The sequence below is a fragment of the Phalacrocorax aristotelis genome, chromosome 17 (assembly GCF_949628215.1).
Source record: "Phalacrocorax aristotelis chromosome 17, bGulAri2.1, whole genome shotgun sequence".
Lineage (NCBI taxonomy): Eukaryota > Metazoa > Chordata > Aves > Suliformes > Phalacrocoracidae > Phalacrocorax > Phalacrocorax aristotelis.
The window spans coordinates 5,722,243-5,736,268 of NC_134292.1; the positions used below are offsets into that span (position 1 = coordinate 5,722,243).

The following is a 14,026-nucleotide window of genomic DNA, read 5'->3' on the forward strand; positions in this document are numbered from 1 at the left end:
CGAGCGCAGGCGGACGACCCAAAGGGTCTGGCTGCTGCTCGGACCATTATTTGCAGGACTAAAGCGAAACCCTCAACTCGGCAACGAATCTGTAATGACTGACAGATCACTGAGGTTGGAGAAAAACAAAAATAATTGCATGCTGGCTTTTAAAAGGCAAAACATGAGGGTGGGCAAGGTGACAGGAAGAGGAACACATTCATTATACGAGAGCTCAAAGCATCAGCTACAGCGGCTTTCTTGACACGGCAGAGGAGAAGAGGCGGCTGCGTTAAACACCAGGCAAGGCAGGAGCCGACACTTCTGTCGGGCTGCTGCTGCGTTCGTGATGCTCGGCAAGGGCAGCACACAAAGCTCCGCTTGCCTCCGGTGTAATGAATATCCCTTTGTTAAACGAACCTCCCCGAAGCTCCGAAGCTCCCCTCCCGAGCTCAAGCGTGAACACAGTCCTGTCCGACAGGGACTCATGGGATGGACGAAGCATTAGAGGAGAGGTTCTGCTTCCGTACGACTCAGGAATGCAAGTTAAGTCCCTCGTGGGCTGCCAGGGCTTTTGCCACAGCTATGGATATTTTTATAATCCAGATCTTAAAAGAGAGGAAGAATATGCTTCATGAATTTTTATAAAGCCAGCTTCCTTCCTGCCTTTCTTTCTTTTCCTTTTACTTTTTTTTTTTCAAACAGTAGCACCAGATGACAAGATCCATTCTTGCCTGATCTGCATCCCGAACCCCAGAACGTCGCCAAATCCCAGCGCTGTGCACACCGTTCCCCCGGGAGGCTCAGCAAAACGCTGCCTTACTTACTCATCGCACTGGGCGCTGCTGGAGCCGGCGGGGCTGCAGCCGCAGGGACGGCACCGCTGGCTCCTCTGCTCCAGGTGGAACCCCTCGGCGCAGCTCTCGCACCGCAGCCCCGCGTAGCCTTCGAGGCAGGGGCACTGCCCCGTCGTGCCGTTGCATCCGGCCGCGCTGGCGCTCCCCACGGCGCTGCAGTTGCACGGGTCTCCTGCAAGGGAAAGAGAGGCTGAAATGGGTGTGCTGGGGGCACGGCACTGAGCAAGAGCCTGAGCGGGGCCAGCGTCACCATCAGCACGGCTGCCCTCCCTCTGCTTACCCCAGGTTGCAAACATCGTTGCCGTAAGGGTGGTATTTGCTTTAGAATGTTGAGATGATAAAAAACGTATTGGGACCACCCTGGGGTTTGAACCCCCATGGTTCATCCTTCAAGTCTGTCAAAAAGAGAGCTAGAAAGCTATGGGTGTAACTACTTAAATACACATATATGTAGCTGTGTATGGTGCCTGTATGCACGTATGCATACACACTCGTGGTCATCTGGTTACCTGTCTCCAGGAGCTGCCAAGTGCTAGCTGTTGTAATACTAGGATAAAACCAGCAACATGTGGCAGAATCACTAATCATAAGATCCTCCATTTCGCGCCACTGGAGCACCCCCCATTTACCAACGGGCCGGCCTTTACAAGACAGGACACGCACAGCACACCTCCACGGTGAGTTGGCACCAGCATCTCCCACTCCTGGAGAACGGACGCAGGATCCCCCGACCGGGAGCTGAGGAGCTCCAGGCGTCTGCGCCGATGGCAGGGGTCCTGACTGCACCAGCCCGAGCTCCCCTGAAAATCTGTCCTCAGGGGAGCACTGAGCACATGGAAATGGCTTTAAACGCCGGGGCGGCGGAGCTGGGGCCAGACAGAGACCTCCCAGCTACCGCCCCTCACCACCTAAACCGCAGCCGGCCACCTTCAGCCCCGTGGCAAGCGGGGACACCTCTGGGGACCCACACACGTGCCTTGGGGACACTCATTTACAGGGATGGTGGAAAGCACACACCGAGCAGCCGCTTTTTAAAGAGAGGAGCAAATCCTTTGATCAAGTGATGAATTCCCAGCCCGCCTGCACATAATTTCTTGTAATACTTTAAAGCACCAAATGCACCAAAGAGAACAACCTCTCCCCGGCAATTTGTTTCTGCCAAAAGCTTTATCTCCGTTCCTTCATTGCAAAATATTTAGTGTCTTAATAATTTAAAGTCTTTTTCTGCCAAGGGTGAATTGTAAACAAGGATTATTTGCAGAAACCATGCGTAAAGCATCAGGGGCTTTACGTAACCGTTGGTATTTGTTATTCCCTGAGAAAAGCCAGTATTCAGGGCACTTCTCGGAGAGGAGAGGAGGCCAGGTCCCCATCCCAAGAAAGCTTTACTTAAACAAAACTCAGATGATGCAGAGAAGACCCAACACCAATGCTCAATGTCAGCACTCGTATTTCAGATTATTTAATATTTATATTGCGCGCTTGTGCCCCAATCCAATGGGAAGGACCTCAGCAGATTGAACCATGCTTAAAACCCAGTGACTAAATAAAGATTAATTTATGAATATGTAAGTAATCCACTGAAATCAGACCACCCTGAAGACCTCAGAGTGCCTTTGAAAATACGAGCCGTAAGGTCTCCCCCATCACAGCAGCACTGTAAAGGCTCCCCAGCGTCCTTGCCCTTGGGAGCATGCGCCGGTGGACTGCAGCAGAACTGGAAGGCAGATTATAGAGCAGTTTGGCAAACATGTTAAATGAACATAAAAACACAATTACAGGCTGACTTTTCCAGGAACGCTACAAGCCGGGTGGGAGGAAGGATCCCCTCTCCCCAGGAAGGGACCGTGCGAAGCCGCAGGAACTCTCCAACCAACAGACAGCCAAGGCTGCGGCACCCTGGTGCTTTTCCTTTTTCTTCCAACGCACAGAAGTATGAGTTATTTAGCTTTAAGACCCCATCACTGCATCCACAGTATCCCCACGAAAGTAATTTTGTACCTACACACCTGTGAAATTGCACCTAAATTTTCTTCAATCTAAAGTAGCAAATAAGACAAACACCTCAAGATCTGCAATTATCCACTTCGACATCCGCTTCACATAATGCACTAAATTGCTGTCTGAGCTATCCAAGCCAAACCGTATCGATTCGGGCACTTGGGCTGCTACCAGCCAACAGGAGCCACAAAAACTTGTGGAGCAAAAGCACTTTGGAGATTGTCAAACACACATCAGAACAAATTTACCTTTCAAAGCTCATTGCGTGCAGTGCCATTAGACCCGCTAGGCTTGATTTAGAAAAAAAAAGCATTGTACCAGTTCTAGGGGCAGTGTGAGACGCTGAGAGGGCAGGTCCAGCACAGCGGGGATGAGCTGCTCCGTGCAGACCCCCCTCGTGCTGCAGGAGCAGCGCAGCCAGAGCCAGCGCCGGCTGCACTCCCAGCCCGTCCCAACGCTACAGCGGCACCAGCCAAGAGCTTAACTTCTTCAGCTGGAGAGCAACGGGCACTGCAAGTCAAATCCCCATTCAAAATGATGCTGTTGGTAGGGGAAAAAAAGAAATCTATTCCATGCCAATGCGGGCCACCCATAAGCACTGCCCTGCTGTGCTCCTGCCCTCTCCCTCCAGCAAACCAGCAGCGATGCAGCATCCAGCATCCATCTGCAGCTCGCCAGAGCCCAGAAGGACACACGGGCACAGCCGATACCTGGCCACGCTGCTGTAAAAACCAAATGGCCTCATCCACTGTCAGGGCCTGAAAGATCCTTAGCCGAGACAGGGCCGTGCTGTAGCAGCTTTATGGACATGGTTTTGCGGCCATGCTTGCACTAGGGGAAAAAGGAGGGCTGTCCCCAAATATATTGTACTGACCGGAGAGGGGAGAGCCGATTCTGACAGCGTATTTCCTTCCAAGAAAATCAGCCGTGGCAAGAAAGTTAAAAACAGAAGTCAGAGAAAAGGGGCTGCATACACTGGCAAGAGCCTCACGTTTCTTCCGCCCTTTATCGAAAGACCTCAGTCACCCATCGGAAGGGCCTGGCCATCGCCAAACCAGGGTGCAACTCACTGGGAACATCACCGCTACTTACGGGAGCCCCCCACGCGCTGGGCAGCGGCGGGAGGCGGCGGCAGGATCCGGCCGGGCCCTGCGCCCTTATCTGAGAGATGCAAACACTAACAGCCTTGCTGGAAAAAGCAGCTGACTTTGGGTTGATCTTGGCAATGGCATCAGTTACTAAACCAGGTTTTCCTTCCGATGGTAGGACTGTTTGTGCACTGAGACACTTCTGGAAAGCTCTCCGCTTTCCAAAAACACACACAGCAACTTCCCAATGCCTTTTTTCTTTTTCCCTGCAAGTCTTTGCCCATTAAAATCGCACAAAGCCAGGTCAAAACCTGGAGGCAGCTCAGCCTCAGCATCCGCACTCAATGGCAACGCAGATGCCACCAGCCCTGCGCACGCCAGTTCCCTGGGAGAGTGAGAAATGCTGCAATAATCCAAAATAACACAGGCAAAAAGCAGCTTTTTGCTCACAGGCTGGTGGAGCGGTGGCTCCAGCTGCCTCGGCAGCAACGGGGGAGGCTGGTTCTGCTGCCGGTGGGGGCGCGGAGCTGAGCCCCTCTGCAGCGGGAGCCATCGGGAAGCTGCAAAATCGCCCCTGAGTACATGGGACGGCACCACAGGGCAGATACGGAACACATCTCCCAGAAGGGTCGTTTCCATGCAGGCCCTGCCTCCCCAAAACCACCCGAGAGATTTCTGGGGAGGGACGGGGGCCCACTTCAGGGAAGCAGCTTCATGTGGAGTCCCCCTCCTCGTTGGACCCAGCGCGGCTCGTGCATCTGCCTGGCTGATGCAACCCAAAAATGCCCTAAAGCCCCTTTGGTTGGGCAGCGGAGGAGAACCAGACAGCAGCATTAAAATCCACTGCCTAGCGCTGTGTCGAGGTTTGACATGATGATGTACCAGACTATGAAAACCCGAGGCAGAATTTAGAAGACGCTTTGTTGTCCGGATGGCAGCCAGGTTCAAGGTGGTGAGAATAGTCTACAGCCAGAAAAGGAAAGCAATAATGAACATCTGCCTTAGACTCTGGGAACCAAAGATGATGAGCTCCACAGAAGATTAGGGAACATTATCGTGGCTCCTGACCAGAGACTGAGTTTTGGAGCCATTGCTGGGTTTTCTCAAGCACATGTTTTGCTTTTGAAGGTAACCTTCAGAAACACCTTACTGAGAGCTTTTGCGAACACAGGGGAACGCACAAGGGTGAGCGAACCCCAGAGCTGCCCCACGCCAGGATGCTCAGCCACTGTTGGAGATGATATATTGAGGTTAGGACAGCACCATCAGCAACAAGAGCCAAGGACAAAGACCTCTCGGGGATGGGGCACTGGCCCAAGATCCAGCTCCCGGCTCTCCCCAACTTTCTGTAGTCGCTCACCCTTGCTCTGCCTCAGTTTCCCCATGTGCAGAGTGTCCATCCAGGGCCTCTGAGCCCTGCTCATCTCTGCCCCTGTTTCCCCATTTCTAAAACATCGAGCTTTCCCTTCCCCACATAGCACCGTGCCACAGCTCAAAGCTCTGGGCTAGCAGCGATAAAAACCACCACCTTTGCTCGCAAAGATGTTGACAGGCTTTAATTAATTAACAGCCCAATGACGTTTTGAGATCCCAGAATACAGGCACTATAAAAGTGTGTATCGCTGCCACATGTTACTCCTTCAAACAAAAAAGCCCGAAACACCACTCCCTTCATGAGCAGTATTTTAACCTTTACTTTTCATTGCTTAGAGGCAGGTGGAATGAAGGACATTCCCAGCCTGAGCCAGGTCTGCTGTGACACCGTGTCCTTTCATCTCCCATCCCCTCCCAGTACTTAAGTAGGGCTCATTCTGGTGTGAAAATACCTTCCCGAATTGTTTTTTCACATCTTTTCAAACTTGCAGGATTTTAAGTCTTCGCACATATTTTAAGCATGATTCCTTCTCCCATCCAAGCCACTTAATGAATGAATAATTTAAAAACAGGTGAAATATTTACAAATGGTAAAATAAGAAATCACTATGAAAAACATGGAGACGTCTATATGGAACCGTATTTAGGGACCTCCTGAAAGAGTGCAAATCCTGAAGGAAGCCCCTTCTCACTGGGAACCAACATGGAAAATCCAAGATGCACATCTTTTGTTAGACGAGCACACAGCTGAAAGAGCAAGCTGTGAAGTCCCAGGGATGCTATTTATTGTCTTGCTTCAAAAACATCCCCAGGGAGACAGCCATTTTCTATTCTCTGGACCAGGAGATGGGGGAAAATTTTTTTTTTTTAAATATATATAACCTGAAGGTACTGTTATGTGTTTGGGTACTAGCGCTGCCCTGGCAGCGCCGGGAGCCAGAGGCGCAGCACCAGGGAGGTGTCTGCAGCGCAGTGCTGGCTGCAGCAGGTACCGGCAGGTATCCCACTGGATTTAAAGTAGCTGTAATGATGCAGCTTAGGGCATCTTCCTCCCATTTGTTGGTAAAGGCAAAGCCAGGCATCCTCACCTCCTCCCTCCATCGTTCGCACCCTAAGTCCTCCCCAGGCACATGTGGCTCAAGGCGAGCAGCCCACAAGCCCAGCCAGGCCGAGGAGGCACTCGCTCCCTGATTACCAGATGCTTGTACTTACACTGGGTTTACACCGACGTAATCTCGGTTTACACCAGTCTGACCTCCCAAGCATGAAAAGAGCACTGACTCAACATCCCATTCATTTGCACAAGGAGGGTGAAGGTAGTTATTCACTGCACACCACAGCATCCCATCCCTGGAAAGGCTCTGTCTTGGTATTAATTTAGCACTTTTCCCCCTCTCCTCATACTTTATTCCCAAATTCAAGTCCCACCTTCTCTCCCTTTTCCCTCATTTCCCCTTCCCAATCCCTCTCCAGGCACCATTTCTGACAACACAGGAATAAAGGGATCGGGCAGCAGGTTTAAAAATCTATCCAAGGCCATTTCCTTTCCCCTTATAATTAAATTGTGGAACTCATTGTCAGGGGATGTTCTGGGAGCCAGAAATACCTATGGCTTCAAAGGAGGACTGGATAAGCTCACAAAGGACAGGTCTGCTGGTAGCTGTTAAACACGGGTCTGGAGGAAGCATCCTGATGGGAAAGTCCCTGAAACACTGGCTGCAAAAAGTTGGGATTATGCCCTGTCCTCTTGGCATCTGCTTCTGGCCAGCCTTGAATGGGTGAAGCTTTGGTCTGACCCAGCCTGGCAGTTTTGTTTTTCCCCGTTTCGCCTGCTCAGGGATGGTGCAGCTCCAGTCCTCCCCACAAACACACAAATCCCCCTTAAACAGTTAGACATGGCTGTTTCCACTGGGAATTTTTTCTTATTAGAGCCAGAGATGCAGCTGTGCTGCACCGCTGCTCTTTCCCCCTCACCTCTCAACAGGCTATTTCCCTTAACCCCGAGAAGATATTTCATCCTCTCAATACAATCCACCGGTGGGCTAAACCTCCCCCAGCAAAGCAGACGAAGGTCGGGATGGTGCCATCCCAGCACGGGATATACAATAACGAGAGCATCTGTGAGCCTCGCCACAAGCTGCCGCCTGTTAAAAGAGAAGGTCCTATTTATCCCAGCCCTTGTAAAACAACCTGCTGCGCTCCAGCCCATGCCTTCCGCATCTCCGACGCCACCACCTCAGTGTGGTCAGTTCTTGCCCTGGACCGCCTTTTGCATTCATCTCTGTGTCTCCTCATTTGGGCAGCTGAGTGCTACCAAGCTGATGCCGTGGACACGGGAGATTTATTCCAGGGTAACAATGGCTTCGCCTTCAACCATTGCAGGCAGCGTGCCTTCACCCCATGGCTCGCAGCAGATCTGGGAGGGTACAGGCTGGCTGAGCTCTCCCCAGGGAGCTGAGGATCATCTCATGGGCTAAGAGCTCCTGCAAGAACGGGATCGGAGATGAGCTGATGCTCTGTAACTTCTTAAAGAGAGGTACGCTGCCAAGCGCGAGGCTCCATTCGCATCTAGACGGCACTCAGCACAATATAATACCCAACTCTTGCACTACGGAGGTGCATTAAAGTGCTCAGACCTGTAATTTATTCTCACTTGAGGCCACAATGCAAAGCCAGAGTGGTAGGAAGAGGATCTCTGCCTACCCCTAAAAAACTTTATATACATATAGAAGTGTCTTCTGTTATTCTGCATTCATTTTATTACTGAGTGCATCGGATTCAGGGCACTTACGGACTCCATCAAGCTCAGGGCACTGCAGAGTCAGGCGTGCTGCTGGTGAAGAGAACTGCATCGTTCACATTAATGCAGTTAAGAGCTTTAAACGAGTCGCTTTTGTTGTTTCATAAAAGGATTGTATGGGTCAACAAGAGGGGAAAATACCAGGATTTCTCAATGCTTATACATCACTTATAATATCGTTAAAAGATTAAATGTATTTGTTGAGGAAAATTAAATCAGATTAAATCTCTCTTATCACTTGGAAAGAAGTACAAAGCCACGGTCCCAACTTTCGGGGTCACCAGCAGCCACACAAGCACTTCTCATCAGCGTGAAGCAGGCAGGCTTGGGGTTTCAGCCAAACTCCCCACACGATGTCACCCCTCTGCATTGGCTTCGCATTTTCAAAGGGATGCGGCATCGCTCCCCACTTCGGTTCGCAGCCCTCTTACCCCACCAGCCGTGACCAAGGCAACCGCTCCTCTCCTTCGGCTAACCACAGCCAGGAAAGGCCGCTTTCTCCTGGGATTAGTTACCTTTATTCCTTTCCTGCACCTGCAACTGAACATACAGGCATTTGGTTTCTGAGAAGTTCCTGAAAGCTCCTCCCTGCAATGCAAGCACTCAGCAGTTTTGTTGCTTTCCCTTCCTTTTTGATGCTAAACAAGTTAGCAACTTGTGCAGCCAGCTTTGAACCAGCTCATTCCCCAGTAAACGTGCATCAAAGTCAGACTCACAGGTGTAAAGCTGTCTTGGGAGACTAAAGGATCAAACCCTGCAAACACAGGCAAAAAAAAAAAGGAAATACAGATTCTCATTAACTTTATATTCTTCCTACACTGGGAGATCCCCAGCTCATGGCACCGCCAGGGCTGACAGCAGGGCAAAATACCCGAGGAGCTCCCATCGACGAGGCATGATGTCAGGAGAAGCAGGAGAGGTCCAGTAATTTTTAATAACCAGGTTATAATGCAGAAAGCTGTGCAGGAGGGATTACACAGCTGCAGCTGAAGAATAATTCCTATATAACAATAAATTTCCATATGCAGACAAAAGCCTGTGGGTCTCTAAGCAGACTGCTTATGAAAGAAGGATGTGGCCCTAAAATGTTTATGATACAAGAAGCCACAGTAACTTCAAATAGATCAAATAAATGCTTGGGGATTAAAACCTCAGTTAAAAAAATGGATCCAAGCCTTTTAATTAGTTTGAAAATAGTTCTGTTAGTGTTTTACTTTAGTTGGTTAGATTTTCCCACTAATATTTCCACAAACGTCTGCAACATATAAATATTCTGTGTTTCTGTTTGAAAATCTCTGTGTATTTTTTACCACCCAGCGTGTGACACAGCCAGCCCAGCTCGGGGTTTAGAGATAAACAGGATGAAACGTAACTTTGGCAAATACCTCCACAACAGTACACAGCAACCCTGGCACCTCATACCCTCCTTACAGACGTACTCTCTGCAGCACCTCTCAAGAAGTTCAATCGTTTTGTCAGCAAAATGCTTTCGTTCAAAGATCAAGACACCTCACGCAGGACGGGGCTGGGAATTTATGAGCAGACTTCAATTTTATTATCTATCCACCATGCCCTAGCAGCGGAAGGGATTAAAAGAAGCTGCATGAATAATACGAACTATAATCATCTGTTGAAGTCTCCGTGTGCTCGGATCCCTGCAAAAAGTAATTAAAATCAAACTTTTCCCTGTGCTTTGGGGAATTGCAGCTAATGAACGAACACGTTAATTTATACAGGAGCTTTAAAGGCGCTACAAAGAAAAACCCTGAATCATCCTTTCAACTGTTTGTATATGGGCTATAAAGTTGTGTTGCATGAAAAACCAGCAAGAAAATGGGTTAGGAGATGAGTTGGAGGATGAGCTTGGATGAACCCCCCTTTTATCGCTTCCCAACCCTCCCCAGCGAGGCTCCCAGCTCGCAGCCAGGGCTGGCACTTGCCTGGGCAAGGGACAGGGTCTGGGTTTAGCTCAAGCTGGCTCCTCCAGTCCAGCTCCAGGCCCTGCACTGGCTTGCATGGACGTGAAAACCCAAGTTACTTTGCCTTCACTGCTGCTGCTTTCCAATTTAAAAAACACAACTGCAGTGCAGACATCCCCCAGGACGGACCCTGCAGGGCAGGATTTAGGTGCATTAATAGGATCCTATGGGGAAGCTCTACCCTTGCCCCTCAGGAGGTGTTTATTCAGTGGTCCAGGAAGCCACGGGTCTCCAGGCATCTCCCAGGCCACAAAACCAACCCATCTGGAGATGACAGCAACGACGGCACGAAGGAGCAGGCTCTTCTCCGGAACCTCCATCAGCCCAGTAAGCACCAACCCCTCAGACCCGTGCAGTGACCAGCCCTCCTTCAGAGGGTTTGTTCCCATTTGTACAGCCAAGAGAAACGGGGGAGCCAGGCCCTCCAGGTCACTGACGCTGCTCTGCAGGGCAGCCCAGGGATAAATCACTCTGTCGAGGAAAAAATCCCTTGCTCCTTAATTTTTGGCCCAGCCATGGCTGGAGCAAAAGAAGTGGGAAAGCCCCTGCGTATGTTTGCATCTCAAGCAGAGCAGCAATGTATGAGCTGAGAGACTAGCATGACATTACATCTTTAAACAGAAGGCTAATAAGGCCCTTTTAAGCCTGTAACTTTCCATATTAAAAAAATTAATCTCTCTTCTTTCCCGCAACACTGGTATAAATCAGTTAAAGCCCCACATATCTATCTCATGCCGAGATAAAACGGGCAGGTGACGCCAGCCCAGGCTCAGAGCCTTGCAGAAGGAGGTTTGCCTCGGTCCCAGGGACGCACCCGATTCCTTCCTCAGTTTTCAAAAGCCAGATATTTTTAGACGCGTCTCTGCAGTGCATGTCCAAACCTTTCACGAGCTGCCTCCATACAGCCCGAGATGTGCTGATGTGCCATGACGTCCCGGGGGGAAACGCTGCATCCCCATAAATTAAGCAAAGAAAAGGATTTGTGCATCCTTCTCGCTCAGCAACAAGCTGCAGGCTCCTCTGGGTGACATCTCATCGAGGGCACTGTAAAGCTTTTGTTTAAATAACAGTCAGGTTCACCGCTCAAACTCATTGCAGCAGAGATAAGCAAAACTTTCTGTTCCTGACGCACTTGACAGCATCCTCTCGCCCTGCTGCGGTCGGAGGCACCGCCTGTCAAACAGCCGCAGATCTTCCTTGGCAGCAGCCGCCTGGCTGAGAGCAGATGCTCCAGCAGGACAGCCCTGCCTGCGCGGCCACCCTCCTCCTCCCCAGATAAGCTGTCGCAGGTGTCTCGGAGCAATTCACACCCCACGGCACCAGCACTCCCTCTGACACCTTTTGGAGGCTCCCAAGGTCAGGCAGCAGTAACAGCCAGGTGTGGTGTTTAAGACCCCTCCTCTGTCCCCTTTCTCAGGGATTAATTGACCCAGCCCAGGGGTGCTGGTTGGGGACCCGCAAGAATGAGCTCACACACCACTAAAAAGGGATAACAACAACAAGGTGCTACATTAGGGCAACTGGGTGGTTCCTCCAGCATTGCAACTGGTGCTGCTGGAAGGCAAGTGGTGTGGGATAAAGCAGGCGAACAAGGCAAAGCTAACTGGAAAGAAACATAAAAGCAAAGAGCAGGATATAAAATGCAAAGCAAAAGCCAGCGGGCTGGCAGGAGGGGGGAAAGGGAAACCAGTTCTGCAACACCCATCTTCCACCAGTACAAAGACAACTCTGAATGAAACCATCTGACCACTGCCCGGACAAATAAACCCGAAAGCTCAGCTCAGCGTTTGGCACGCCACATTAGCCCTCATGCCCAGCTGAAACAGCACAAACCGTTTGAGGCTGCCGAAAGCCCCGTGACATTGTCAGGTCTGTACGGGAGAGCTTTGTCCTCGAGCCACCTTCTTCTGGTGTTAATCTGTTGTGACCGATTCAGACACTGTTGGTGCTGGTATGAACCGGTGCAAAACACTCAGGTGTCCTCAGCCGAGGCTCCCAAGGGCTCCACCTTATTAAACGCATTTTAAGGTCCCATCCGTCAGCTGCCTACCCAGGGTGGTGGGTGCAGCCACCAGCCTCACCCCACAGCACCTAACGGGTCTCCTGCCAAGCAGCAAGGACCTCCAGCAGAGGATGGAGAACAGGCAGTGGTAACTTCTCAAGCCACCACAACTGGCCTTGCTCTGGATGACTCCTGTAGAACAGAGGACTTTCCTGCTGCCAAGAGCCATCAGTGAAGGTAAACCTTTAGGCAGGTTCACACAGGACCCAGAATACCTGAGTTTTGACCATCTGAGCAGCAATCTAGAAAACATAGAAGGATGCATTCTCTGTCTTTACTCCTGTATGTCATATCAAGGCTCACCCAGGAGCCACGGTGCAGAGATGATGCCAGTGCAGGGGTGTAGAGCCCACTCCATGGGCTGGCACGCAAATCCTGGCCTGGCTTTATCACCCTATTTTCCTTCATGTTACCAGCTCTGACCATCGCCCGGTGAATATCAAGACACATTAAGGCAGCATCCCACTGGCAGGAGAGCTCTGTGCTCGGAAGTTAAACAATCAAGTGATTTCTCCTTGCTAGAATTAAGAAGCAAATACTTCCTTACAAGGAAGTCCAATAAGATGCAGATTACAGCCACTAGATACCTTAAACATATAGCAATTAAGGCAGGCATCACCAGAGACCTGCGCTCTCCATCACTAAGATGGTTACATACTGCAAGTCAACAAGGGCAAATCTTCTTCAGTCCCAAGACCCCAGGTGAAGCATGCAGAGGACTCCTTTGCTCCACTAACAAAGCTGGGGCTTGCCACCTCCTCTTTACCCAAGAATTTTCTTGCACAAACTCAGTAGCTGTCGCTTGTTCCCCCCTCCTGGGCTGCCCACACTGCCAGGGCTCTGCTCCCAAGGAAGCCGCGCAGGCTGCAAAGCAGGAGCTTTGTCCATCTCACAAGAAACTAATCTGCCCAGCTACAGGAGCTGCCTCCTGCCTGCACATTTGTCTGAGAGAATAAAATTACTTAAAATGAAAATATGAAAATACATTGCTGCAAGGTGTGCAGCCTTCCAGAGCCTTTTCCCCTCTGGACCTTGCCTCTGACGGGCCTGCAGATGCAATAGCTTCTCCTTCCCTGAGTCACTGCAATTAACTCCTTGTGCTCTCAGTGTCAAATTCACCTTCAGCAGGAATGGATGCAACCTCCAACCCCCTCCTTCCAGACCACCCCAGACGCAGCTCGGTGCTGACCATCCCCTGAACCACCCACCCCAAGAGCTGTGTGGGTGCAGGCAGGTGGGTTTGGCAGCCCTGGGGCCATCGCTGCCCCAGGCCCACGGGTGTGCTCACACTGCCTTCGAGAAGAAAAGGCCGTGTTCAGACTGCTGTAAAACCATTTTTTGCTTAGTACAGAAGTCATACAGCAGATAACACATCTGCTTCAGCACCCTCAGCTGCTGTGGGTGAGACCTGCACCCAAGGGAGGTGAGATGCTGGGGCCTGTGACAGCCTACATCCCTCCACGTAGGAGCATCACAGTACAAGCTGCAGAGCTGGGACCTCTGGGGACGTTTCACAGTGAGGTGGCAAATACACATGGCTGATCCCACTGCAAAATGCAGCTTTTTTTGGTAGCAAAGACATAACCCTATTTTTTCACACCAGGTGCAGCCATGGTATAACCAGGTGCTCTGTCGATGTACAGAGGGAGCTGCAGCTTTCCCTCGCCACTGACACCAGGCAGAGTTACCAAAGCTTGGTCCAACACAGGATAGACGTGATAAGTCATCCTTTTTCTTTCTCTCACTTAAAGCAGCCACTCTTTCACCGGGAGGAAAGACAGAACACAGGTGGAGATGCTAGCAGCAATGGCACAGACGTGCAATCAATATGAAAGTGCTGGGAACCATGTCATCCCCTGGCAAGGCATCAGCAAGAGGCAGGGGAA

General features: G+C 50.7%; 1 protein-coding gene across 1 annotated transcript in view; it reads right to left on the reverse strand.

Moving 5' to 3' along the window:
- The window catches only part of MEGF9 (multiple EGF like domains 9), a 55,400-nt gene that overhangs the window by 26,116 nt on the left and 15,258 nt on the right, over nt 1-14,026 (reverse strand). The window contains exon 2 of the mRNA XM_075112263.1: nt 807-1,008. Coding sequence (XP_074968364.1) covers nt 807-1,008 — 202 coding nt within the window. The remainder of the gene's footprint in view (nt 1-806; nt 1,009-14,026) is intronic.